At 37.5% G+C, this 27,959-nt stretch overlaps 1 protein-coding gene and 1 long non-coding RNA gene across 4 annotated transcripts in view; one reads left to right on the forward strand and one right to left on the reverse strand.

Moving 5' to 3' along the window:
• The window catches only part of SLC12A2 (solute carrier family 12 member 2), a 92,878-nt gene extending 77,627 nt beyond the window's left edge, over window positions 1-15,251 (forward strand). Inside the window, exons 20-27 of one of the 2 annotated variants that reach the window (XM_003123899.5) lie at window positions 1,122-1,247; window positions 4,025-4,072; window positions 5,788-5,910; window positions 7,368-7,479; window positions 8,534-8,620; window positions 10,155-10,290; window positions 10,596-10,663; window positions 12,054-15,251. In XM_003123899.5, the coding sequence (XP_003123947.1) occupies window positions 1,122-1,247; window positions 4,025-4,072; window positions 5,788-5,910; window positions 7,368-7,479; window positions 8,534-8,620; window positions 10,155-10,290; window positions 10,596-10,663; window positions 12,054-12,189 (836 nt within the window). In that variant the 3' untranslated portion in view covers window positions 12,190-15,251. The remainder of the gene's footprint in view (window positions 1-1,121; window positions 1,248-4,024; window positions 4,073-5,787; window positions 5,911-7,367; window positions 7,480-8,533; window positions 8,621-10,154; window positions 10,291-10,595; window positions 10,664-12,053) is intronic. The other variant, XM_005661615.2, reaches the window with a different exon arrangement.
• The window catches only part of LOC102162098, a 71,921-nt gene extending 47,128 nt beyond the window's left edge, over window positions 1-24,793 (reverse strand). The window contains exons 1-2 of one of the 2 annotated variants that reach the window (XR_301980.3): window positions 24,257-24,793; window positions 346-525 (exon numbers count right to left, since the gene is read on the reverse strand). This is a non-coding gene — a long non-coding RNA (uncharacterized LOC102162098). Of the gene's footprint in view, window positions 1-345; window positions 1,116-24,256 lie in introns of those variants that run through there. The other variant, XR_002341890.1, reaches the window with a different exon arrangement.

Consider the following 27,959-nt stretch of genomic DNA (forward strand, 5'->3'; position numbering starts at 1 on the left):
ACTCTTTCCATTCTCTCTTGCTCTAACAGTTAATTTAGGTTTAGGATACCTGTTAACTCGGCGTAATTATTACTAGTGTTCCCTTTCACTCAAAAATAGCAGTTAATAAATTATAGAGTTCTAAAATTTGCTGGGATTTGAAACTTGAAGAATATATTTTCATGTGTTTATAATCATTATAAAAATTGTTTCAAAAGCCTCATTATTCATCATTAATGTTTGGAAAAGGAATTTTGTTTAGCACAAGGCTTAAGGGCTTAGACTGTGGAGTCAGATATGCTTTAAAAATTCCAGGTTTTTCTCTTAATAGTATTTTTTGTAGCCTGGGCATATCTGTTGACTTACAAGGCTTAGTTTCCTCATCTTTACTTCATAGGGTTACTGTGAAGATAAAATAGGATATACAGCTCTTGGTATAGTGCTGGGTCCTAGGCTCACATAGTTTCTGTTGTTACTTCTCTTAGTACACATGTATCGGTGATGAGGATTATGGAGAGATGGCCAGTTTCATATCTGTTTGCAGCCCTAAAAAGACAAAAGACACACACAAAAAAGTTTGTCTTTATGACAGATGTTTTTATGGTGGACACTAAATGTTTACTAACTCCCCCCCCCCCCCAAAAAAAAAAAAAAAACCCAGAAAATGAGGAAAGTGCTTTAAAAATAGATAGCACTTGCTCCATGAGCTTATTAGGACAGGACTCTGTCACCTAGATTTGGCTCTGTTGTCATGGATATCATTTTTAACTGTTTGTCATCTTACATGTATATGAAAATTTGTCACATTCTACATTTTCTTGTATGTGTAGAAGATTTTGAGAATAGGTTAACATTTGATATATCATTCTTTTGTCTACCAGATTCTTATGTTCTATAAATCTAACACCTAATTTAGAGGTCTGACTTTAGTTATGGCTGAAGATAATTAAGTGAACAGTCATTTCACATTTGTTTATATAATAAATCCTTTATTGTAAACTTACTATTACTCATAATAAATTTTTACCATTATTCATAATAAATTTTTTCTTAGAGCTGTCATATAGTTGATATTATACCATGATGCCCTCTTTGGTTAAAATACGATGTAGATAACATTTGGAATACTTTTCTGTCTACAGAAGAATTACTGTCATCACAAGAGAAATCGCCTGGTGTCAAGGATGTGGTACTAAGTATGGAGTATAGTAAAAAATCAGATTTAGATACTTCTAAACCATCTAGTGAAAAATCCATTACACATAAAGGTAATTTTTTTCAAACAAGAAATTTTAATGGTAATAAATTGGTAATTTGACTAATAATAAATTTAATAAATGGTAACTTTGAAAGAAATAGTTTTTATTATATGCTGTATCTTACAAAGTAACAAAGTACAGTTCTGAAACTTGTACTGTTCATCTCTAGTTGCTCAAATTTTATGCCTTTCAAAAAATGGCTACAAATGATTGGTAATTTTTAAGGCATTAGAGTAGGTCATGGAATAGAAGCCATGCCAATTAATTATATGCTAATATGCTTTTTATCTATACTTTTGTATGTTTTTATTTACACTTAATTTTAATTTGAAGCATAGGTTAAATCTGAGCTTGGAGAGAAGCACGGTAGTTTGGGAGTAATTTGTGTATAGCATATGATAACCCCAAAAAGAATGAGGTTTATAAAATTAACTTACACAATTTTTTGGTAAATGAAGATATTTCAATACCAGGAGTTTTGTTTATGTGCTGAGTTACTCAGAATATTTTTTCATCTACTGTACCTGGTATTGTTCAGGTAAAATAGTGTAATAAAAATTAAGTGTAATTTTATTCCACAATTATGGTCCTATGCAAAAAATGAGCTATTTATATTTGGTTGCTGAACTTTTAGGCCATAATTATAGACATAAATAACCCTAGCGGCTGATGTGGTTTAAGTCTCAAAAAGATTTCCAGCTCTCCTAAGAATTTGAAATAGTTTCATCCACAAATCTCTGTCATGTTTATGAGGAAAAAAGAGGGATGACTTCCAAATCTTACTGTCCCACCCTCACTCTCCTACCTCTGTTCAGTTGAATATCTCCATCTGTCCTGCTCCCAGTTGACACTGCAGTAAGAAAAAATCTGTACTATAAATCATCAAACCATATATAATCATGCTTTTTGATTCTTGTAAACTAACTACTATTCTTATTCTAAAATTGATAACCTTGGACAAATCCTGTCTCTGAAATCTCTCCCAGATGATACAGAAGCATTAATGTTGCTTTTTCTTTCCTCTTTATTTACCCTGTTTGCTTAGAGTAGTGGTAGTTGAGAGTTTAACTGAGACCCATTTTCCATTTCAGTTCTTTGCTGGCTTGATTATAATTTTTTTTCTGTTTCACCTCAAAATTCTATAAACTGGTTCTGATAACTCTTCTTATGTTCCTGTATTTACTTTCAGTTTATGGTATATATTATTTTATTTTCTCTTTTTTGTTGTTGTCGTCCTTTTCTCTTGTCTAAAACAGATCCTTTCTTTATGGACTCTGATGGGAATTAATAGATAAAGCTATGATGGGAGGTAAAGAAGTAGTATTTATCAAAAGAACTATTCCTCCCTCATTGTAGTAGATGTTATTCATAGAGTAGCTCATTAATGTGTACAGTATATGAAGTCATTACGTATTATAGAGTAGGTAACTGAGTCAGTACATTTCTACTCATCTTTTTATTACAAAAATGTAAATGCCTTTAACCCAACTTAAATGATTTTTAAGTGTCAAGATTTCCTTGACATTTCTTGAGCAGTGAAGTGAGTGTAGAATGTCCAAAGTTACATTTGTAAGTGTTTTTATCATTAAAGATAATAAAAAGTATCTTTTTATAAGAACAATATTTACTACAGTACAATTTCATGTAATAATCGAAATGTTTCTTGTTCTATAACAGGCATAAAAAATTACCACTCAAAAATAGCATTTTATTTTGTGTTTATTTTCTATTTAGCCAATAATTGTCAAAGTTAGAGAAAATAAAGAAAAGTTTATACAATTTTAAGTCTTCAGAATTATAAGTATTCTGGTATAGTTATATTTGGTATGTCTGTCTTGAGGCATACAGTATTCAAAGGAACAAAAAGAGTACCCTTTGAGTATGTGTTTTGTGTTAGGCACTGAGCAAAGTGAATTAATGCTTGTAGTATAACAGTCTTAAGAGGCAGGTATTGTTCATCCTTTTAACAAACGAGGGAAGTAAGGAGTTGAGTAACTACCTCAAAGTTACACAGCCAGAAAAAGGGTTAATCCTGGAATGCTGGGAGTCTGACTCAAGAGCGGACTGTGATATACTCTTTCCTGTCCAAGTTGGGAGTCTATGAACTTAAACAAATTGTACAGTTTATAATAAGAAAAGAAATTAAGATTAGAAAACCTACTAAACCCAGAAAATATTTATAGATACATAAATAGAAATAGACCAAATATGCACACATATATGTATATACATCACACACACACATATAAATTTAGGTATTTGAGAAATCACTCTTATGTAACCTGGCATTTTATATAAGTCAAAAGACTCTTGTCTCTGATCAAATTCCTTAATATTTCAAGTGGTAATTAATTTTTAAAAGTACCAAATATCTATTACGTGTTTCTAAAATTACTTGTTAGTCACTTGCACAGTGATGCAGTGGCATGTCTGAAATGTATGTATTACCCACAACACCAGTTTCTTAATATATTTTTACTCTACAAGCCATAGTTCAACAACTTTTCAATTGATTTCAAGTATGGTTTAAACTTCAAAAAATTCAAAGATTTTGTCACTTTTACAGGAGTGAAATAGGGATGGTTGTTACTCAGTAGCCCTGATACAGGCTGGCTTTCTAAAATTGTGAACACTCACTCAGTGCAGAGAGTATCTTCAATCTTAATTATTTTTCACAGTTTCTTCATACTATGTTTTGTTTATAAATGTGTTCTATTTACATTTTCATTATTTTATTAATATAAAGACAATTAACTTATATTTTGTGTTTTTTAAACATAATCTAGATGAGGAAGAGGATGGCAAGACTCCAACTCAACCACTGTTGAAAAAAGGCAGGCATTTTTCATCATTTTATTTTAATCCTTTTTCTCATACTGTTAATTCTTTAACTCCAGTCTTATTATTTTCTTCTTTACCTTAGTTTTTATTTCCATGGTGAGGTGATGTTACAGTTATTTATTAAATGCAGATTAGAAAAGTTATAGTTAGCCCAAGTAAAGCATTTAATCATCCCAGGAAAAGGTGATATATCAAAGACAATTCTTTTAAATCATCATGGCATTTCTGAAATATTCAAATGCTGAAAGTCAGTATTAATTTTTTAATTTAAACTGCATGGTTTAGATGATAAGTAGAGACACTGAAATAGGTTTATTGACAGTGTCACTTGCATTCTTTACCATCAGTTGTACCCAGCCAAGTCCTTAATTTTGATACTAATATATTTCTCATTTCAAAAATTACAATATTTCTCACAGTCCTGCTGCGTTTGGGAGATACACAGTCATGTCAACGTACATGAATTTTATGAGAAGGAGATAGAGGTGAGAGTTATGGAGCAGTGTGGTTTGGTAGCCATATTATTTCATCATGCACAATCATTCGTCATGTTTGCGTACATCATGGCAGCATGAAAAGTGAATGAAAGACATTCTACAAAAGTGATTCAATTGGATCACATTCTACAAAAGTGATTCTGTGGATTTATGCTTTTAAAATTTGATGTAGGGATTTCATTATAGTCATTTGCTTGCTCACAGAGCCAGTTCCAACTCTTTTTTTCTTTTCTGGGGATGTAAATGGGAACTCCCTTGAGAAACTGTTTTTTAGACCTATAGCAGATGGGTGCCCTTCCTGGGAATTTTCCACCATCTTTCTGTGGTTCAGAGAAAGATGTGGTTATATAGGTTTAGAATTGGGCCTCACCTATTGAGGAGACGAAAGTTAGGTAAAGATAAGGGAGTTCTTCCTTAGACTGAGAGGTTTCACTGTGATGATTACAAGATTGTACTGAAATGTCTCCACTCCCTTCTGCCTTTTTATATTACAGATGAGAATATTGTACTTAAAATTTTTGAGCTTTAAATTATTGTGAAACCAGATTATAAAAGAAATATGTTTAGGGAACAGGCATAAACAAATTTGCCCAATAAGCCTAAAACAGCTTTCCAGAAATAAAAATATAGCAGCAAGTTATAATTTTCTTGATTGATTTTTATGATTCTCTTTCATTCAGAATGTTTCAAAATATTAGAAACTCGGAGTTCCTGTCCTGGCTCAGTGGTTAACGAATCCGACTAGGAACCATGAGGTTGCAGGTTCGATCCCTGGCCTCGCTCAGTGGGTTAAGGATCTGGCGTTGCTGTGAGCTGTGGTGTAGGTCTCAGACACAGACATGGCTCGGATCTGGCATTGCTGTGGCTCTGGAGCGGCGGCCACAGCTCTGACTGGACCCCTAGCCTGGGAACCTCCATTTGCCACAGATTCGGCCCTAGAAAATACCCCCCCCCAAAAAAAAGACAAAATATTAGAAACTAGGCAAGGTAATTTGGATGAATTTAGGTATTAAAGAGATAGATTTATCATAACTATTCTGAAAGTATGTTTAAATTGTAGACAACTGAAACTTTATGATGGATGCCATGTATACAACTATGTATGTTATAAACATTTGAATATACAAAAGTTAGGGAACTATAGGAATTTAGCTAAAGATACTTTAATATTTACCTCCCTTATATCTTTATTTTTCTGCTTAATTCTTTAGAATCCAAAGGCCCTGCTGCTCCTCTAAATGTAGCTGACCAAAAGCTTCTTGAAGCTAGTACACAGTTTCAGAAAAAACAGGGAAAGAATACAATTGATGTCTGGTGGCTTTTTGATGATGGAGGTAAGGTTGCTAACATTTTTTGACAAGTTTAAATTTTCTGAAGTTGTGGGGCTAGTACTAGGCAATGGCATGTACTCTTCACCCATAGACCCAGTTCCCATTAGGCCAATATTCCCAAAAGCAACAGGATTACTTCCAGAATCAGGCTTCACACTTAGTTGTCATATGTCTTCATTGTCCTTCAGTTTGAAAGTTGCTCAGTCTTTTCTTGAGCTTCATGACTTCAACATTTAAAAAAAAATATTATGGACCATTTTGTAGAATGTCACTCAATTTGGAGTGCTGTTTGATGATTCATCATAATCAGTTTCAAGTTACGTATTTTGGGTAGAAATATCACGGAAGTGATGCTGTGCTCTTCTGCCCTTTTCTCACCAGGTGACATACCATGTTGATTTGTTCATAACTGATGAAGGTAGCTTTGACCGTTGAGGAAGGTGGTTTTCATATACTGAAAAGTTATTGTTAACCCTTTTTATACTTACAGGTATTTGTGGGATGGGGAGTTACTTTGAGACTATATAAATATACCATTGTTACTGTGACTGCTGCCGCCATGTTTAGCATCCATTGATATTTCTACCTGAATTTATTCTCCCTGTTATTGTTATTGTGATGTGTCTGTGGTTGCCAAATGATGATTTTTCCAATCCTGTCATTTCTTCCTCATTTATTGCCTGGTATTTTATTATAAAGAAGAGTTTCCTCTTTATTTCTATCTATGTGTACTTACAGATTCCTATTTTATTTATTGGGTAAGATTTTTCATGCTTATTATTTGTTTTGATGATGACCCAGATTTGGCCAGCAGTATCCTTTCTAGGCTGACTCCTGTGTCCATTTGTCATGTCATTTATTTTCTGCAAGATGTTCCAGGCTCAGTTTTGTACTTTACCTACACCGGCCCTTGAGTCACCCTTTATCCAAAGAGCCTGATTCCTTTTAGTAGAGAGTGGTATTTACAAACAAAGGTCAGGGCTTTAGGTATGTCTGTTGCTGCTAGGGTGTCACTGTTCCCAGGCTCTGTCAGTGGACAGATCAAGGAAATACACATATGTATGTTTTCTTGCATATATACAGGTATAGATGAAACCACTTCCAGTCCAACACTGCAGAGTTCATGCCAGCTTTTTTTTATGTTTCTCATTTCAGTGAGAAACGGCTCACATTAGCTTCAATGAATATTCTCATTTCTTCAGTCCTGATGTGTAACTGTAGTCTCCTGACCTTGCCAGGCCATTAGTCCACTTCTCTGCCTTTCTCGCATGGCTCTGGCTCCACTGGGCATCCTTGCTTTTCCAGGCAAAGCCAAGTGGCTTTTTGTCTGAATTATTTAGGAAAGACAGAAAGATTTTATTTCATGTTGAGTTGGAGAAAATAGCAACTAACTTGAATTAAAAGTTCTTGATAGAGAAATTAGTGTTTAGGTAATGATCTGTTATGTTTTTATGATTCAGGTTTGACCTTATTGATACCATATCTTCTGACTACCAAGAAAAAGTGGAAGGATTGTAAGATCAGAGTATTCATTGGTGGAAAAATAAACAGAATAGACCATGATCGGAGAGCGTAAGTCTGTTTTAAATTGGTGAACATTTACCTAGTAGCACTTCGTTATTTCAATATAGATTTGATAGTATAAAATTAGACAATCCAGAAAATGTCATTTGCTCTGTTCTATGTGAAGCTGAAAATTCTAGTCAAATGAATAAAACCTCATTCTCTCTTGTTTTCATGTTTGTTATAGATACTTCATTTTACTTATATGTAATATTTTTAATATAGTGACATTTTAGAAGAACTTTAAATACTTGTGGCTTTGAAGTATTAAGCACATTTTTTAAAAATAGAAAGTGCACAAAAGTGGCATTCATATGGTATATTTTGTAGACTTCTAGACAACAGAAATACAGAATAGCATTGTCCATTGTCTTATTTCTATCTCTCCTATCACACTGCTAGTGCTGGTTTCACTACTTCTTGAAGTCCTCTGTGTCTTGTCTCTGACCATTTAATAATATACTGTGCACACTGCTCCCAGTTTCACATCTGGAAACTGGAGCTTTCACCATGTCATGCCTCTGCCCCGAATACTTTTAACTTCTTCTCTGTTACATACCATGGAAAGTCTGTGTGACAGTCAGGCCCTTCCCTTAAGATCTGTCCACCTGTTTCCTTTCTGTCTTTATTTCCTGTTTCCCCAAGTAAGCCTTATTATACCTCAGTTTACATTTCTGCACCTGCCCTAAACATATAGAGGATTTCAGACTTAATTCCCTATACTTACCAATATAATTTGAATAAAATTTAACTTTTAAAAAACTAGCTGCCATTCAGATTTCATTATTAATGTCTCGTTCCTTCCATTCATTTTTTTTTTTTTCGATACTATGGAGAGATTCAGAGAAATCAACAGAATTCAAAACAAGTTTCTACTCAGAGAATGTAGGTGTCTGCTTTATGAATGTATCACTTGAAGTAATTCAGGACGACTTTGTTTAGCACCTGATGGACTTTTCCTATAAATCATGCTTTTCAGATGTGTGGATTCAGCCCTAAGTAGAATAAAAATACTACTATATATAGCCTTCACGTATCACAATACTGTTCACTTTTGTTCTAGGATGGCTACTTTGCTTAGCAAGTTCCGGATAGACTTCTCTGATATCATGGTCTTAGGAGATATTAATACTAAACCAAAGAAAGAAAAGTAAGTTATTGGATAAATTACTTTATACAAATTTCTAATTGACCTACTCAGAGACTCTAACAGATCACTTAATTACTGTTACATGTGAAGTCAACCTGTTTTTAATATATAGCAGATGGTATTCCTATTGCAGGTACTGAAGTAAGCCCAAAGAGTTTTCAATATTTAGAGATGAATTCTATTACTACTTTGCAAGTAATTTCTGAAACTCGTTAGTGCCACAGAAATTCCACATGGTTTTTAAATTTCCATTGTTCACCCCATTGTTCATTATGACCACTTAATCCCTATTCCGCATATATATTACTTTTCACTATTTTATTACCAAAATAGGGGGGGAAAAATCTAAGAATTTGCCTATAGTAATCACATTCAGAAATCTCAGAGAGTCAAAAAAAAGTAGACTTGTGGACTATTCTACCTTAAAATGGTATATGGAAGTTGTTACAACTGTACATATTTATATTATTATACATAATTTTAATTACTTCCAGATATATGTTAGCTATATGATGAAGCTGGCATAAAGAATTCATTTTAAGTAGAAAACAGCTATACCTTTGAGGTTGTAATTAGGGAGACATTTGTTTTTATTTTTATTTTTATTTTTTTATTTTTTTGTCTTTTTTGCCATTTCTTGGGCCGCTCCCACGGCATATGGAGGTTCCCAGGCTAGGGGTCTAATGGGAGCTGTAGCCACCGGCCTACGCCAGAGCCACAGCAATGTGGGATCCTAGCCGCATCTGCGACCTACACCACAGCTCACGGCAACACCGGATCCTTAGCCCACTGAGCAAGGGCAGGGATCGAACCCACAACCTCATGGTTCCTAGTCGGATTCGTTAACCACTGCATCACCATGGGAACTCCGGAGACATTTGTTTTTAATAGAACAATATATATACACCAGGAGCTTTCTATGAGACTTGATACTGAAAAATACGTTTTCCATGTTTATAGGGGATTAGAATGCTATTAATAAAGCTTTTTCTATCTTTTGTCCTACTTGGGTACCTTTGGATCTAGAGCTTAATTTTGCATCTTCTCAAATGTTTAAGATCTGTACTTTCCTCCATACGAAATGTTCTTAGTACCTTTTCTTAACAGTACTTCTATTCATTGGTACTTAAACTGGGAAAGTTACTGAGTGTTTCAAGTAAAGGAGTAACAATTTTACCTCCTACTTAAAAGGCTATTTTAGCTATGTGATGAAATTTATTTAGGTTGAGGAGCATGGGCTGGGAGCAGGAGCAGTTACAGGGAGATCTGCATTAGCAGTTGGTATGGCAATTCCTTTATTATGAATATGGTTCTAGTTTCTATTCAGTTAAGAGAAACTAGTGATTGTTATTTTCAAAATAAACTGCCAGAGTGATGGTTACAGTTAGGGTATGGAAGGGACCATAGTACTGGAAAACACTAACTTCTGAAGTTATAATTACACTAACTTTTCAAGTTAACTTTAATGTTTAAGATCTTACTGTTAAGTAATTCAAAATAAAGTTAATTATCTTTATTCTCTATTTTTTTTAAGTATTGTAGCTTTTGATGAAATGATTGAGCCGTATAGACTTCATGAAGATGATAAAGAACAAGATATTGCAGATAAAATGAAAGAAGATGAACCATGGCGAATAACAGATAATGAGCTTGAACTTTATAAGACCAAGGTATTCTTTCTCTCCTGCTTCCTTTTCATTTATCTTGCATGTGATTTTCAAAAAGTATCTAAGATGTAAGTATCAAGAACAGTAACTGGTTAAGAAAGGTACCAACTGTGTAAACTACATCTACTTTACGTCGTAATTATATATGGATAGTGCAAATCATTAACTTTTTCTTAAATTAGGCAACAGATATTTTTATTATACCAAAATTGGTTTTGTTTTCTTTTCATCTACTTATAGTTGTATGAAGCAGGGTAAATTCCAGTTTTCAAAAGGTCTAAGGATGACTTTGTTCTGTTTCATTTCAGACATACCGGCAGATCAGGTTAAATGAATTATTAAAGGAACATTCAAACACAGCTAATATCATTGTCATGTAAGTAATACTGATACTAAGATGTTCTTGGGTATCCATTTTATGGTAATGGAATTAAGGTTCATTTCCCTTACCAAGAACATATCTGTATACTTAGTTAGGTTATGAAGAAAATAATTGTTTTCATTTTTTATTAAAGTACAGTTGATTTACAATGTGCCAGTTTCTGCTGTACAGCAAAGTAGCCCAGTCATATGTATACATACATTCCTTTCCTTATGTTATCTTCCATCATGGTCTATTCCAAGAGATTGGATATAGTTCCCTGAGCCTACACAGTAGGACCTCATTGCTTACTTATTCTAAATGTAATAGTTTGCATCTGTTGACCCCAAACTCCCGTCCATCACACTCCCTCCATTCTCCCCCTTGGCGACCATAAATCTTTTCTCAAGAATTTTTTAATACACTTTGCTTAAAGCACATGAAGGTATCATTCAGGATAGGAAAGAAAAACAAAATGCTTATATTGAATCTAAGCAATTAGATTTATCGTAATAGTGTATTCTGGACCCTAAGTAGCTTCCTCGAAGAAACAACTCCATCAGGTTACGTGGAGGATTAAATTTAAAAAGTGGTTCCTGTCTGAATTTCCACCTCCAAGTGCCCACACACAAAGTTTACATATAGATACAGTGTCCTTGCATTGAATATAGATGTTTATGCTCACCCTGGCTTTTCTTCCACTGAACAAAATTAGCTAGGTCTTTCTTGAACCCATATTTTCTCAGTCCTAGAGCCTGGGTCCTTAAATAGGCAAGAAAGGCTTAGACCTATGCAAACATGCGAAATGATGAAATAAAGTAATACCAATGGACTGTTATTTTGATTAACAACAAACATTTAATACACCAGAAAATTTCAGATTTTGCTGACGATACTATCTGTAATGAAAGACACTAAAACATAGAAATCTAGAGAGAAACACTCTGGGGAGCAGCTGGAATATACTACCACTGTCTCAAATGGAAATGAGAGCCCAGAAAGATAAGAGAAATTGAACATTAATATGTGGAATTAACTATGTTTGAATTTCATTTGTCCATGTATAGTTACCACTAATTAAATTCAGATAGAAACATCCCTTTCTCCTAGAAGAATTCTAAGGGAAAATTTTAGATTTAATGGTAACAACTGTGTTATGGTCTATAGTAATATTTATTTGCTCTTTTTATGAAATATTTAAGAAATCTTTTGTTCAAACTTAGAAAAAAAGAAATAGTGATATGTAAGTATAGTAGTGGCTACACTATATGCAGAATTTCCATACACTCAAAAATAATCTGTAACTGTAGTATTAGTTACTATGATTCAATTTATAACTTTTATTACATTTTATTCTTCTCAGTTTAAGTGCATTGCTTAATTTCCTTTCTTTTTTCAATACTAGGAGTCTCCCAGTTGCAAGAAAAGGTGCTGTGTCTAGTGCTCTCTACATGGCATGGTTAGAAGCTCTGTCCAAGGACCTACCACCAATTCTCCTAGTCCGTGGAAATCATCAGAGCGTCCTTACTTTCTATTCTTAAATGTTCTATCTGCACAGTGGACAGTCCTCCAGATGGTACTTCAGTGCCTAGTGAAGTAACTGATAACACTGAAATCTTCAATGACACATTAACATCACAATGGCGAACTGGGACTTTTTTCACTATTTCATTAATTTGAAAGCACACAGGGAAGTTGCTCCATTGATATGTGTATGGAGACTTCAGTTTTAGTCAATTCTCTATCTCAGTCTTAATGATGTTTTTGGACTGAAGCTCATGAGAGTTAGTTTTTCTTTGCTACTTGAATAGCAATAAAAGTATGTTATTTTTTGATTGATGAAAGGAGTACAAAAAGCCTTTAGCCTTGAGGTGCCTTCTGAAATTAACCAAATTCCATCCATATATCCTCTTTTATAAATTTGTACAATGTCAGACTTTGCCTTCAACTGTTTTTATTTCTAGTGTCTTTCACCTTAAAATTGACACCGCCTTTCTTTTTCCATTGACCAATTAGTGTTAAGTACTATATATATGTTTTCTATTTCTTTTGTAAAAGTGTCTGTTTAGATATTAAAGGTGAGAATTAGGGCAAGTTAATGAAAATGCAAGAAAAAAAAAAAATGGGAACCAAAAAGTGACTCCAAGGTTAGGTTTGCATGAGTATGTATAAATGTAGATCTAGGGGAAAAAAGGCCCAATAAACCTTCTGTTGTTTTTTTTGAAAACCTCTAATTGGCTGTTATTTATATCTTACTTGACTATTATTTCTTGAAACCTTAGGGAAGGTTGAAGATTTATCCAGTACTTCTATATACCATGCTGAAAAATCACATATTGTCATTCTTTAGACAAAAAGCTTCAAGATTATTTGTATTTATTATAAGAAAGATCTGTCCTAATTTAGTTTTCCTCAAATCTGAGGGACTTCTACAAAATGCTACAAGATTTTACTGGAGGAAAATTAGACAAAGCATTGTCATTTAATGGAATATTTCAGTAAACACTACGTGGTATTTCACTGTACTATCCTTTTTAAAAAAATCATTAAAATACTTAATGTTTCATCAAATGGTTAAATGGACCACTGGTTTCTTAGTGAAATGTTTTTAGGCTTAATTCAGTTGTCAAGTACACTTAGTCTTAATTAATATACTCAGGTTTGAACAGATTATTCTGAACATTTAAATTTAATCCATTAATACTTTAAAACTTTTGTGTTAAGAAAAACTGCCAGTTTGTGCTTTTGAAATGTCTGTTTTGACATCATAGTCTACTAGTACAATTTTGACAGTACATATGTACTGTTACTAAAAGCTTTATATGCAATTATTAATGTGAAGTTTTCATTTTTTACTCAAGGAAGGATTTCCTAGAAACATTTCAAGGGATAATATGTCTACATATCTGTATGTGTGTGTGTGTATATATATATGCATACACAGATGCATGTATGTATTTATAATGTGTTGCTGGTCTTTTGCATTTTAAAGTGATCAAGATTCATCAGATTAATTTTTTTTTGTTTCAGTAAACATAAGTTCACGGATTGAAAGATACAGGTTTCATTTCACCTTTCCAAAGGTGATTATATGAAGGGCATGTAACTTCACACAGTTATCATTCAGTTTGAAAATGGGGTACATTTATTTCAATGTGTTCATTGGTATAAGTTTCACTGGTGAAGAATTTTTGCAGGTTTTCATGAATCTTGATAGAAATCTATTAAAAAAACTGTTCAGTAGTGCAGTATTTTTGCTGCTGAGTATGAACTAAGTTAATAATGAAAACATCTGATAATTTACAATTCAGAATAACTAAGGGAATGAGGTAATTGTTTTTCTAAAAACTTTTTCCTATAACTCACAGCATTGTACCATTTATTGGCGGTTTTGTAGTGTTTGGGGGGGAAGACAGTAGAAATGTCATATTATTCAATAGACAATATCATGTTTGAACTTTTTTAATGGATAATAGGGCATAACTGAGTGCTGCTATCTTGAAATGTGCACAGGTACACTTAATTTTTTTTTAAGTTTTTCCCATTCAGGAAAACATTGTTGTGATCTATACTACAGGAACCAAATGTCATGCATCATACATATGTGTATAAAGTACATAAAATATATCTAAATATGCATAATGGGGGGAGGGTAATATTGTCTGTGAAATAATGTAAGAAGCTTTTCACTTTAAAGAAAAAATGCATTACTTTCACTTAACATTAGACACCAGGTCAAAATTTTCAAGGTTGTTGTAGTACTCTAATAAATTCCAACAGTTGATTCTTAGACATGCTAGCTAGTGTTGAAGCTGTTCTACTCTATTTATGCTGAATTTGATTATTTTAATGCCAAAAATTTTTTTTAGTTATAATCACTGGTGATAACTTGGAAATAAATAATTATGCAATGACAGCTGACAGTTCATTATCTCTAGGTAAAAATTCACTGGGTTTAGAGAATGGTGTTATTAGCTGATTATTAACAAATCAAATATTTATTTGTTACATTATTTTGTATTTCAAATTTCCTTTTACATTCTTTTTTTATGCTTTCTGACATTACATATTTTTAAAGAGTATGGAAAAATAATTTAAAGATTTGAGGTCTGGTGGATGTTTATCTACTAAGTTTGAAAATGTAATATTTTGATAATACTGTACTAAAACTGTCACACAAATGCTTTTCTAATGTTTTAACGTTGAGTATTGCAGTTGCTGCTTTGTACAGAGGTTACTGCAATAAAGGAAGTGGATTCATTAAACCTATTTAATGTCTACTCTTATGTTTTATCTGTTTCATAAATCTCTGTCAACTTTGTGATTTAGTCTTATTTATACATTTATTTCATGGTTGTCTGGGTTTTTTAAATGGCTTTTAGCATAATCTTAATGCCTGGAAAAGTTGTTTGAAATTGTTCACTATTCAAGGCTTTCGTATAATCACTATTTATATTGACAGTGTGATTGAGCCATGTCAGATGCAGCTCATTTTGATATTTTGTAAATGATTTAGCTTTTCTTATTCTGCTTTATCTTTGGCTTAAATCATGTGTTTATGAATGAGGAAACTTGAAGATTAAAATCGATTCATCATCCCTGAGTATAATCTGATTCTTTTCTTCCTAAGATTTTTGGCAAAGCTAATTTATAATTTTACAAAGCATTTTCATTTTATTTGAACCTTGCATTGTATGTGGAGAACAGCTATTTCTCTTTTACTATTGATAAAGTAGCTTGGTGCATTGTAGTGAGTTTCTCAAGGTCATGTGATAAATCAGCAAAGGATGTTGGCCTAGATCACTGATTTTTCACCTTCAGGGATACCTCCATGATGCACTCAAGGCTGCCTACTCCATAACTTAATAGCTGGGATCAGTCATTTCCAAACTACTCATACTTATCTGCCCAGCAAGTGTGTGCTCAGGTATTGCAAATTATAGCTGCAAGTATAGATTAGTTACAGGCTGCCCTAATAGATCTGAAACAAATTTAAGTATCTAAGTATCCATTGTATGACATTTGCTTTTTGTTTATTCTCCTAGTGGCTGCTATTCAGGCCAGTTTACTCACATTTTGGGGGATTCAAAGGCAGCTAGGCAGCTAAGCATATGGTATTTACAAATACCGGAGTTACTAACAAACACTTTTCAAAACAGGAAATGTAATTAATCTTTGAGTCAGAAAGGTTTTTCGGTTTATTCACTGGTAATAAAAGATAAATGCTTTTGATGCACTTCTACCTTTGTATTAACAGGATATTTGTATGATCACGGGAAATAGATAGTAGTCTAATGTTTAACTATTAAAGTTCTAGGATATATTTATCAAAAAGTACTGTTGAGCTAGTTCAGATAGTAGATATGCAAAAGGTGTTGGTGGATAAACCAATTTGACATCTTTTTTTTTTTTTTTTTGTAGACCACTAAAATTCCTAAAGATTCAGTTTTGTTTTTTATTGAATCTTGAGGCAACGTCTAAACATGTAGGATAGGAGTTTCAGATAGGGTATTAAATGGTAACATTAAGAACTTCAGCTCATTTTTTCCCCTTGGATCTACCACTGAGTTCTGTGTTAGACAAGAGTTAGAAACTACTGTTTAGAGGAAAATGTAAAGACCCGAATTTTCCCCTCCTATTGTGCAATTTTACTTGTGGCTGCTGTCCTCATGGATCACTCATTCCCAAAGATGATAACGTCCTGTCGACACAGTACTTTTGTCCCACTCTTTTAGGGTATAAATGGAAATTAGCAAGATATTCTGCCCACAGCTCCAAATGAAATTTACTTTTTTGATCCACAGAATAGGATCAGGGATGCGTTCATGGATAACTGAATCAAAAACAGATACCCCAGACTCAGTACTTGTCGGAATTTCCTTAGAATACTGCTAAATAACTTTGGGGGTGGAGATTTTATCCTGGAAGTGTTAAAGAAGGAAAGCAGTTTACAGGATAATTTCATATCCAGTTCATATCTCTAACAACAAAGTTTCAAAAGTAAGGAGTGTGGGTTGTTTTTTTTGTTTTGTTTTGTTTTTGTCTTTTTGCTATTTCTTGGGCCACTACTGCGGCATATGGAGGTTCCCAGGCTAGGGGTCGAATTGGAGCTGTCGCCACCGGCCTATGCCAGAGCCACAGCAACTTGGCCACAGCAACTCGGGATCCGAGCCGTGTCTGTAACCTACACCACAGCTCACAGCAACGCCAGATCGTTAACCCACTGAGCAAGGGCAGGGACCGAACCCGCAACCTCATGGTTCCTAGTTGGATTCGTTAACCACTCCGCCACAACGGGAACTCCAGGAGTGTGTTTTTGATTTACATAGCTACACATAAGGTATGTAACAACTACTACTGTAAGGTATGATTGAATTTGCTTTTTTACATTCTCAATAAATATAAGCCCCAAGTAAGCTATTTTTAAAGGAGGTTGTCACAGTTTGAAAAGGAGCAAGCTTTAGGGATTTCTCTGAATGACCAATAAGACATAGGTTACTTTTATTTTAAGCCCACAACATTTTCAATTTAAGCCATGAAAACTAATTAGAGTGTCTTAAAAGTGTTATTAGGTAAGACATTTAAAAGATGACAAGGACCAATTGGGAACTGGGGTGGGAGGGTATTAGGATGGAGAGTTAGACTCCAAGAAAGAAGGTTCATGGACTGACTGAAAGATTTGCCTCTTTATGGATAAAGGTTTTTCAGTCATTCTTCCTTCTGGGAAGCAGTGAATTGTGAAGAATGGAAATTAATATAGATTTCTAAAAATTTTTAATCAACATCTCCTATTAGATACATGGTACTACTAAATTCAGAGGTATGATCTACATCTTTCCGGTAGTCTCCTTATGGCTCATCCATCAATGAGGATAATCCTTTTGTTTCCTGTATGCACCTGTGAGCTTAACACTGTTGACATAAGTTTTATACTTAATTTTTTCCTTTAAATTGACGGTGGGGAAGCACAGGTGTATTATGTATTGAAACACAGACTAGAACAGCGGTTTTCAAACTTCAGTGTGCGTCAGAATCACCTGGAGAGCTTGTTAAACCATACTTTGCTCCTGCCAAACAATTTGTTCTAAGTGAAATTACTCCCCTGACAAACTCTGCTTCTTAGTATCCCCCTCTCTTATGGTTGCCTTTGTCCTTTACCCATGCCCTATCTGTTGAGTGTCTTCTACAAGGTACACATATTTCCATCTTCCCTCAGCTGTGAAGGTGGGTGATGACCTCCTTTCCACATTCCTCAGTGTTTTCCTTTTTATATTAGATCTTCAGTGGCAGGACTAGAACCCAAAGCAGGTTAACAGAAAAAGACAGTTGCCACAGTGTGCTTGATGGCTTCTGAAAAAACCAACTCAATCCCAGTAGTTGAACAAGAACAACTGTAATAAAAAGGTGGGGAGTTCCCGTCGTGGCGCAGTGGTTAACGAATCCGACTAGGAACCATGACGTTGCGGGTTTGGTCCCTGCCCTTGCTCAGTGGGTTAACGATCCGGCGTTGCCGTGAGCTGTGGTGTAGGTTGCAGACGCGGCTCGGATCCCAAGTTGCTGTGGCTCTGGCGTAGGCCGGTGGCTACAGCTCCGATTCAACCCCTAGCCTGGGAACCTCCATATGCCGCGGGAGCGGCCCAAGAAATAGCAACAATAACAACAACAACAACAACAACAACAACAAAGACAAAAGACAAAAAAAAAAAAAAAAAAAAAAAAAAAAAAGGTGGTATGCTGACAGCTAGCATAACATTATTTTCCAGGAGACATGCCCTCTCCTTGGGTTTGCCCTGGAGTCTGGGGTCTATGTAGTCCAGGAAATTGGGGAAGATCTTTAGCTCTTTGGTCCGCCAATGGCTGGCTGCTTTTCCAAGGGCTGGGCTCCCAGGTTCCAGAGGTTGATTCAAAAGTGAGTAGCTCTGCAGGACAAACCCAAGCCACCAACACCTTTTACTAGGTTCAAAGCTCTGCAACAGTATGCTTAATATCCACTCCCCTTCCCGTTTTCCACCCAAGCCCAAAGTCCCACAGCCAACCCTGTTCACGGCATTTGGCAGAGGATTCCTGACTCCCTAGTCTGCAGCAACTCCATTTGTACACCTCCTTCCCCTAGTCCTTTCTCCTTAGTATCTCTCCTGAGCTCCTTCCCACACCACCTCCCACCCACTCCAGGGGGCAGCTTATCCTCCACCCCCAAAGAACAAGAATCAACCTTTTTTCCCCCTTTCCCTTTCCCTGACAGTGGGTCTTCATGGCCCATGGGAAAAATGCAGAAAATTTCAGTTAGTAGGCCCTAGGTCACAGAAGAGTAGGCTTTCTCTACAGTACCTAGACATGCAATAGCCATTTAGAAATGCATTTAGAATGGCAATAAATAGGCAGCATATAGTCTCAACAGCTCACCGTGTTACCCTTGAACCATGTCCAGGCAATGAATGGTAACCCCCCCCAAAAGCTTTAAAAAGTATATAGTACAGGATTAACTTCCCTATGGGAAGACATTCACTACCCCCAGACTACAGTAGGGGGAGCCACGGGGCACTGGTGACAGGAACACTTCATAGAAGCTCCTTACAAGTGTTCAGGAGAGAGATGTCAGAAGAACAGAGGGAAAGAACCAAGTGAGGAGCAGAAAAAAATAGAAAGGGAAGTTTAAATTCAGAAAACATACTGAGAAAGAATTTTAAAGGCAATAGGATATAGTGTGAATAGGAGGAGAGACTAGGGAATGAGATGAGGAAGAGGTCAAGGTTTCTGACTTGACCACGAGTGGATGCTGAAATTGATCACAAAAAGCCAAGCAGGTTTGGGGAAAGATGTAGGGAGGGGGAGGAGGATGACAAAGGAGCTATTTAGAACATGAGTTAAAGGCACAGGGTCTGGAACCCAAAATGACAAGTAGCTATTGAGCCACTGAAATAATTTATGGATAAAATTGCAACTGGAGCCTTCTTTGGAAGCAATGCTTAAATTATGTTGATTTTGTTTCATGGTTACTGTTTACTTAGGTTTTCTGCTTCTTGCTGTGTCAATTTTAATAATCTTTCATTAAATGTGAATTCCTATGCCTTAAACTTTTTTAGCAGTTACAACATGCTTTTATAATTTCAAAGTTTATAAACTTGATATATTCATTTCCTTTTTTACATTTTTTTCTCTTATTTCTGTATTGGATTTATTTCTGATCCTTAGAATAAACACGTTTGGATTTACTTATCACTCCCATTAATTTTCTTACGTATCATGGCTGAAGAAAGAAAAAGCAGCATGCTCTACATTTTAATTCTTTCCTTCCTACATCATATGGAATTTTTTTTTTCCGGTTAATCCCAGAAAAATACACTATAAGATATATATCTATGGAAATATTCATTAGTTTCCAAAAGGTATCACTATCTTGCAAATGTAAATAAAGGAAAAGTCATGCTCCTATCTCTAATAGGCTTAACTATTTCAAAACATCAAAGATACTCTTCTATTTCTAAGACCATGGCATAAAATTAGCTCCTTGGCAGAAAGCTACGCATGAGCTCAGGTTGCACAGAGAGCTGACATGCTCTGCTGGATGAACTTATTGTACTGGAATAGCTGATAAATAAGAGCTATCTCTTGAACTTAAAAAAAAAAAATGATGAAGAAAGTCACCAGTACAGTACAGTGAAAGGAGTATTTTCTGCTCATTACAGGAGACCATGTTTTTTCAGAGAAGCTGAGTATACTGGCAGGTCCTCTTGTGTGAGGAAACGCAGACATGGCCTTCCAGAGAAGCTGACTATGCTGTGATAACAGCCCCTCTAAGCCTTGCTCAACTCTACTAAAAGGACAGATAATACTATCCACTTCAGAGAGGGGCTGTGAGATTTAAGTAAGTTAGAATTTTTAAACAGGTGGCATATGGAAAGTGTTCAACTGATGCCAACACTTTCTCCCTCATCTCTCCTGAATTAGAAGATGATACTCAACCATTCCGAGCACCATGACTCCATCGTCTTGCTCACTACTCCACCCCAGGACAATCCACCACCTGATCTTACTGATATTTTCCTCCTAAACAACTCAAATCTCTACCTCTCTCCAAACATTAGTTTAGCTATGACATCAGTTCTGATTTCCAACACTGAGAGACTGATCATGACAGGCCTGGCCTGCTCTTGTCCTAATATGATGATAAGAAAGAGTCTGGGATTATAAAGTTAAGGCAAAGGAGTGACTCCTTGTACCTGGTGGAGGTAGACCCTTACTTGGGTACTCATGTGCAACAAGCTTTTGGGCTCCTCTCTCCTGAAAGCTCTCTCCCTCCATGTCTCCTGAACATGGTATGGTGGGTGCATTCCTGAGGAACTAGGGGGCCCACTTTAGAGCTACATTCACCAGTTTTTATCCTTTGCACTGTTTCCTTGCTAGTCCTTCAGCAAACCCAAGCAGAGACCACTCAAACTTAGTCCAAATCTTTATTCTCTCTAGTCCTCTCAGACCTGGACTTTGCAGATTGGCCAGAATGACTGCATAGTTTACATCATTACAAAAAAGTTTCTCATTTGTCTCTTTTCCTCCCATATCACATCATTCTGAAAATGAACCTAGAGAGAGCTTCATTTCTAGCTCCCACTGTCCCTTGTCTTCAGCTCTCTATTCCAGCCAGACAATCTGCACAGGCTTTTGCTTCCAAGCAATTGAACACCTCAGTTTTGCTGGCTGGTTTATCCTTGAACTACCCTCCTCAAGAGGAAGCTCAGAATTAACTGCTATGGGAAGTTTTCTCTGATGCCACCAGGCTGCATTAGGAGTCCCTCTCTGCTGTGCCCCTCTGTGCTCACCCATTTGTCCCTGCCATGGCTTCACCATGCACATTGGAGTTACTTGCTCTGTTCTATGTTTTACCCCATCTGGGAGCAGCCTAGGGGCAGGGACCTCAGGCAGGGCTTACAACATAGTGGGCACTTAATGTTGCTGAATGTGTAAATAAATGAAGTGAATGAACGAACATTCATTCAATGCATTTTTTTAAAATCTTATGAATACTATAGGCACTAGTTTATTGTGTTTCCCATTTAACCTTGACTAATAAGTGAAGAACTATTAGGAATATACGGCAGATATTCAAAGCATTAGGGCAATCCCTGGCTTTCTCTTTCCCACTTCACTCTGACTTCTTCACTGATATCATAGCATCAGTACATTTTGGGAACTAAATGAGAGTTGTGAAGTGGAGCTTGGCACTTGCCATCACTTGCCATCTACCTCTACACCGACTGAATCCTGAGCCACTTCAGCTGTCAACCCGAAACACCCCCTGAGCAGAGCTCAAGGTAGAAATCTAGAGTGAGGCACTCTGTGCTCTGGGAAAACTGGCAGAACAGGTCTTCAGATAGATAGTTTTAGGAAAAGATTTTATGAACCCACTTCTTGTATCTCCTTGTATCCAGAAAAACACTGAAATCCTTCATGGTATTTCGTCTGATGTCTACTCCCTGTGACTAGTAATAACCTTCATGAGACTAGCAGCAAACTTCTGTGAAATGTGCTCATGGCTGCATGCACCTCCTCCTTCACCTTTATCACATATACACTGATATTATTTCCCCCTGTCTCTTTGGGGCTGTATTTCCTAGTTATCTGAAATACTGCTGCCCAGGCTATTTTTTTTTTTTTTTTTAAAAACAAAAACAAAAAGATGTCAGTCATCAGCAAGTGCACTCACCTCTAAGGGTAGAGTCGGTGAGCTCTGAGAGAACTCCGGAAGAAAACAAAGAATACCTGCCATCCAGCAGCCATCATACTTCAGCCAGTCCTAATAGCAAGCCCTGAGGAAACTCAGGCTGTGAAAACAAAGGATACTAGCCCCAGACAGCTGAGCTGCATATCAAATGATTTCAGGGAGCCCAGACCTTTGCATCTTCCCATAGAAAAGCGCTAGGTTTTTAAACTTCAAATATCTGGTTTTCTGTAATCTCTTGTTCCTACTACCAGCCCTATGTTTCAAAAAACTCCTGTAAATACTGACCTCCCTCCACCACCTGCCATCTCCTCAGAGAGGTTTTCTCAGGTTACTCCCAGGCTTAAATCCTCATCTTGCCCCAGATAAAACTTAACTCTCACTTCTAGGTCGTGAATTTTTTTAAGTTGACCAAGCATTGAAGAATTTAAAAAATAAACGAATTTATTCCATCACTGTGAAAAACATCTGCCATCATTGCCTTGTCTTGATTATTGAGGACCAAGTGCCCCCCCAAACTACACTCTTATACATACTTTATTTATGGCAAAATGTTCTATAAATATTATTCATGACTTTTTCCAACAGACAAAAACCCTGCTCTCTCTTTAAAACATACCTCAAAAGTCACCTTCTCTATGAAACTTTTGACATCCTGTTGCCAAACTCCTTCTGCAGCCTTCCCACCCTTTTTCATGCCTGTTACATTGTTATATATTTGATTTCCCAGTTAGATTAACTGATGTAATCATTTTCATATCTCCACTGGCTTATTTTAGTGGCGAGCAGCTAGGTGCGTTCAATACAGGATTTTCTTTTCTTTTTCTTTTTTTTTTTTTTTTTTGCTATTTCTTGGGCCGCTCCCGCGGCATATGGAGGTTCCCAGGCTAGGGGTTGAATCGGAGCTGTAGCCACCGGCCTACGCCAGAGCCACAGCAATGCGGGATCCGAGCCGCGCCTGCAACCTACACCACAGCGCACGGCAACGCCGGATCCTTAACCCACTGAGCAAGCGCAGGAACTGAACCAGCAACCTCATGGTTCCTGGTCGGATTCGTTAACCACTGCGCCACGACGGGAACTCCTCAATACAGGATTTTCGAATGAATGAATTAATGAAAAAATTAATTACACAAAGGGGAAAGCTGATGATGAGAGGGGAATGGATGAATGGAATGAATATAGGCACAGAGGCTTATTAGGACCGGAGCTTTCTGAAATGGGTGATTTGGTTTAGTGCTCTAATGGCAATAATTACACACTAATGAGAAGCATGTTAAAATATATTTCCTGTGTGCTTGAATTCCTGAGACCTCCGCTGCAATAATTATTTCATGAATTTATTGTTTCCTTTATGCTAATCACTAACATACCATTATTTAAAGATATCTTTTAATAAGCGGTTATTGATTCAGTGATCACTTATTGGTGGCTGTATCCCTATTACTTAACACAGTGCCTGGCACAAAGTAGGTCCTCAGTAAATAATGAGGAAGTGAATGAGTAGACTTCTGTGAGGGGAGGAAGTGAGGAGGAACTGAGGAGCTGGGAGAGGGCACCCTCCTTTGAAGCATCTTCCAGCTGCTCTCGGGTGATGTGACCCGCACACGGGCCTGAGAAAGGAATTCGGGGGCAGGGGGCTGCGCAGCAGCAGCAGCAGCCGGGAGGCTCCAACCCACCCTCACGGAGCGCAGCAGCGCTGGCGGCGAAACGTTCAAGCGGAGGAGAAAAAGGAGCGAGTGTTTAGTGAGGCGTCAAGGCATCTGCTTGAGAAGTTTGGTCACCCGCTCGGCTGAGTCCAGGCGCCGCCTGTTATCTTAACTGCCCTTTAAACGCTTTTCGGCGGCTTTTCTTTGAACGCTATCGAACAGGTCGGTCTCACAGGTACTCACTGTTTTGAGAAAACTGTGTCGGAAAAACACACAAATGGAAGCAAATCCTCATTTGCTGTTAAACCTCTGGTCTTTTGAGACGTCCTTTTCTGAGGGACTGAGGGTTGCCGCAATCTCGGGTGCTACACGCAGCGGCGTCTCTCCCGGTTTTCACCAGGTCACGCCCAACTCAGCTGAAGCCCCACCCAGGAAGCTTTAAGGATTCCACCCACCCACCCTCCGGCCCTCCTTCCTCGTCTGTCTCCTCCCGAGCAGTTCGTTCAGCTGTTATTGTCACTTCTCTTTTGTCTTCTGTTTGACGTTGCCTCAAGTTTCACTCTTTATTTACGTCTTTGGAGGAGGAGTGCCTTGAAAAGACACGACTTAAACATATTTTCTGGTTTTAAAAGTCTTCTTCATGTTGACTTCAGTTTTATTAAACGCCAACAAGCGGTTGGAGGACTAGATGCCCTGGACCCTGTCAGCTCTCTGGCTTTTAGCTGGCAGGTAAGGTCGGTCTCGCCCCACAGAGCTGGGCGCGCTTCGCCCGAGCGTGGAGACCCCGCCCCCGGGGGCTGCGCGCGCTTCGCCCGGGCGTGGAGACCCCGCCCCCCGGGGCTGCGCGCGCTTCGCCCGGGCGTGGAGACCCCGCCCCCGGGGCTGCGCGGCCTCGCCCGCACGTGGAGGCCCCGCCCCACAGGGCTGCGCGCGCCTTGCCTGCACGTGGAGGTCTCGCCCAGACGTGACAAGCGTCGGGCTGCAGGATCCGGGTTTACCCTGACAAGGGCTCCCCCGTGTGGTTCTTGCGGGCAGTGAAGTCTGTGTCTTGGATTCTCTCTTGAGAATGAAAAAAGGCCAGCGTTTTGCCCGTAGGAGCAGACGGAGGACTTGCTCTTTATTTTTTTGGTTTTGGTTTTAAGCACATTTTTGTTTTCTTCGGAGTAGAAAAAGTTTCTAGCTTTTCCCAGACTAAAACGGACGCTGGTGGAGGAATTCAGTCACGCTCCTGCCTAGGAACCAATTTGGGGTGGAATTATGGCAGGTACCGCAAGGCTGCTCTGGTCACGCAGATAAGGGAAAGTAGCGATTAAGACCTCAATTAATTAACTACCCGCTAGGTGCCAAGTGTTTTAAATCATTATTTAATCTCAGAATACCTCAATGTAAGTAGGGATTGTCATTCCTATTTTTAAAAATTGAAATATTGTTGATTTATAATATTAATTTCAGGTGTCCAGTCTTATAATTTGATATTTTTAGAGATTATACTCCATTAAAAGTTGTTGCAAAGGAATGGCTAATATTCCCTGTTGCTACACAATTTATCCTTGTTGCTTAACTATTTTATACTTTAAAAATGTAGAGTTTTCGTGTCATTTTTGAGCAGGGGCCATGCTAATCTTCTCTGTACCTCTGTCTCATTTTAGTATATCTGCTGCCAAAGTGGACACTATCACCCCCATTTTGCAGAAGAGGAAACTGAGGTTCTAAGAGGCCTTAAGTCTCAAAATGATGTAGTAGAGGTTCAAATTGTGACCTCAGTCTAGAGCTTTTCACTAATGATGCAAGAAGGCAGTATTTCTTGCTGGATTTCCTCTCTCTAGAGGTGTCACATATTCTAGAGAAATTTCTTACGTGATTTAAAAAATTTTCCAGTTTTTCTAATGTATAATTGACAACTAAAATTGCAAGATATCTCTCCAGTGTACATCATGATGATTTGATAAGCATTAAGGGATTCATTATTATTATGAGAATTAATTCATAAAGTGAGGTCAAGGGAGATGAAATGACATGTTTCTAGTTATTACAGTTAGCAAATGGATTTCTTTCTCAAGTCTAGTCACGTGGAAGCTTTTTTTTTTTTTTTCCTGTCTTTTTGCCATTTCTTGGGCTGCTCCCACGGCATATGGGAGGTTCCCAGGCTAGGGGTCTAATAGAAGCTGTAGCTGCCAGCCTACGCCAGAGCCACAGCAACGTGGGATCCAAGCTGCGTCTGCGACCTACACAACAGCTCACGGCAACGCCGGATCCTTAACCCACTGAGCAAGGGCAGGGATCAAACGTGCAACCTCATGGTTCCTAGTCGGATTTGTTAACCACTGCGCCACGACGGGAACTCCCTGGAAGCTTTTTGATTCTCATACAAGGCTGTCTTACATCTGCTTTTGTAAATTTTTTAAAAAATTGTCAAATGAAAGTCCCTAAGGTTCCCTTCCAGTTCTGTAAGTTCTGATTCTTAAGGGCTTTCATATCTTGTCTCCCCCACTGTCTTCAATGCTCTGTCTGGGGATGTCCAGGCCACAGATATGTTTTTTCACTTGCCCTTGGTCACACAGGAAGTCTCTGCTCCTGCCAAGCCTGGCATCCAGACTTCCTTACTTGCAGCCTTGCACTGTGGGATAGGTATTAGCATTTGGCTTCATCCTGCCCTTTTTCTTTGATGAGAGCTTATAATTTCCTTCTCTTCTTTTCTTGCTACTAACCCACCCCTGGCTTTGGAGGTGAACACATGACTCTGGTTTGTCTAGTCAGGGTGACTTACAAAACAGCTCATGGTCAAACTGGGCCAAGAGCAGACAGCTGTAGATTTTGCTTGCCCCTTTGGGAGAAAAGTGTTTTTCACCTGGGTTTACAAAGGGGGTGGTTATGGAGAGAAAGTTTGTGCCTCCCCCAAAATTCATACGGTGAAGCTCAGACTCCCAGTGCATTTGAAGATAGGGCCTTTAGGGAAGTTACTAAAGTTAAAGGTGGACCCCAAATTCTATAGGATTAGGGTCCTTATGAGAAGAGGAAACGACATCAGAATGTGTTCTTCCCCACACCTCCCAACACATGCACACACCAAGAAAAGACCGTGGGAAGACACGGAGAGAGAGTGACCGTCTGCGAGCCAGGGAGAGAGTCCTTTCCTATAACTGGACCCTGCTGAAGTTTATCTCTTTGACTTCCCAAGCGACATAACCATGAGAACTAAATTTCTTTTGTTTAAGCCACCCAACCTATGGCGTTTTGCTATGGCAGCCTAAAGTGGGTAAGAGAGTGGTAAAAGACCAGCTGGAAGAAGCCACTGGTCATCACCTCTGCCACCAAGAGAGAAAGCCAACAGAGAGAGGAAGAGCTGGGAATAAGAGATTGGTCTGCACCCTAGAGTGTTCAGTATGTGAGCCACTATCTTTGTTTAAACAGGTACGTTGAGACATAATTCAGATACCATACAATTCATCTACTTAAAGTGTCTAATTCAATGGATTGTAGTCCACTGACAGATGTGGGCAACCAACACCAGAGTCGATTTTAGAGTATTTTCATTACCTCAGAAAGAAACCCCATCACCTTTAGTTATATCTCCCCCTTCTCCCTTCCCCACCAGGTCTAAGCAACCATGACTCCTCTTTCTGTCTCTATACAGAATTGCCTATCCTGGTTATTTCAAATAAAGGGAATCATATAATATATTGTATTTTCTGTCTTCTCACTTTGCATAAAGTTTTCAAGGTTAATTCATATTGTGGCATGTATCATTTCTTTCTGTGGTTAAATAATAATAATTTTGCATTTTAAGGAAGAGGAAACTGAGGGTTGAGAGACCAACCCAGGCCTCAACTTATTAAAGGGCATATCTGGGACCAGAACCTAGATCTTCTGATTCCTAGTCCAAAAACCCTTCATGTAATGTCATCCTGAGAAGTCTACCAGGCTTGACAGATGTGCTATCTTGATG

Source organism: Sus scrofa, chromosome 2 (assembly GCF_000003025.6).
Source record: "Sus scrofa isolate TJ Tabasco breed Duroc chromosome 2, Sscrofa11.1, whole genome shotgun sequence".
Classification (NCBI taxonomy): Eukaryota; Metazoa; Chordata; class Mammalia; order Artiodactyla; family Suidae; genus Sus; species Sus scrofa.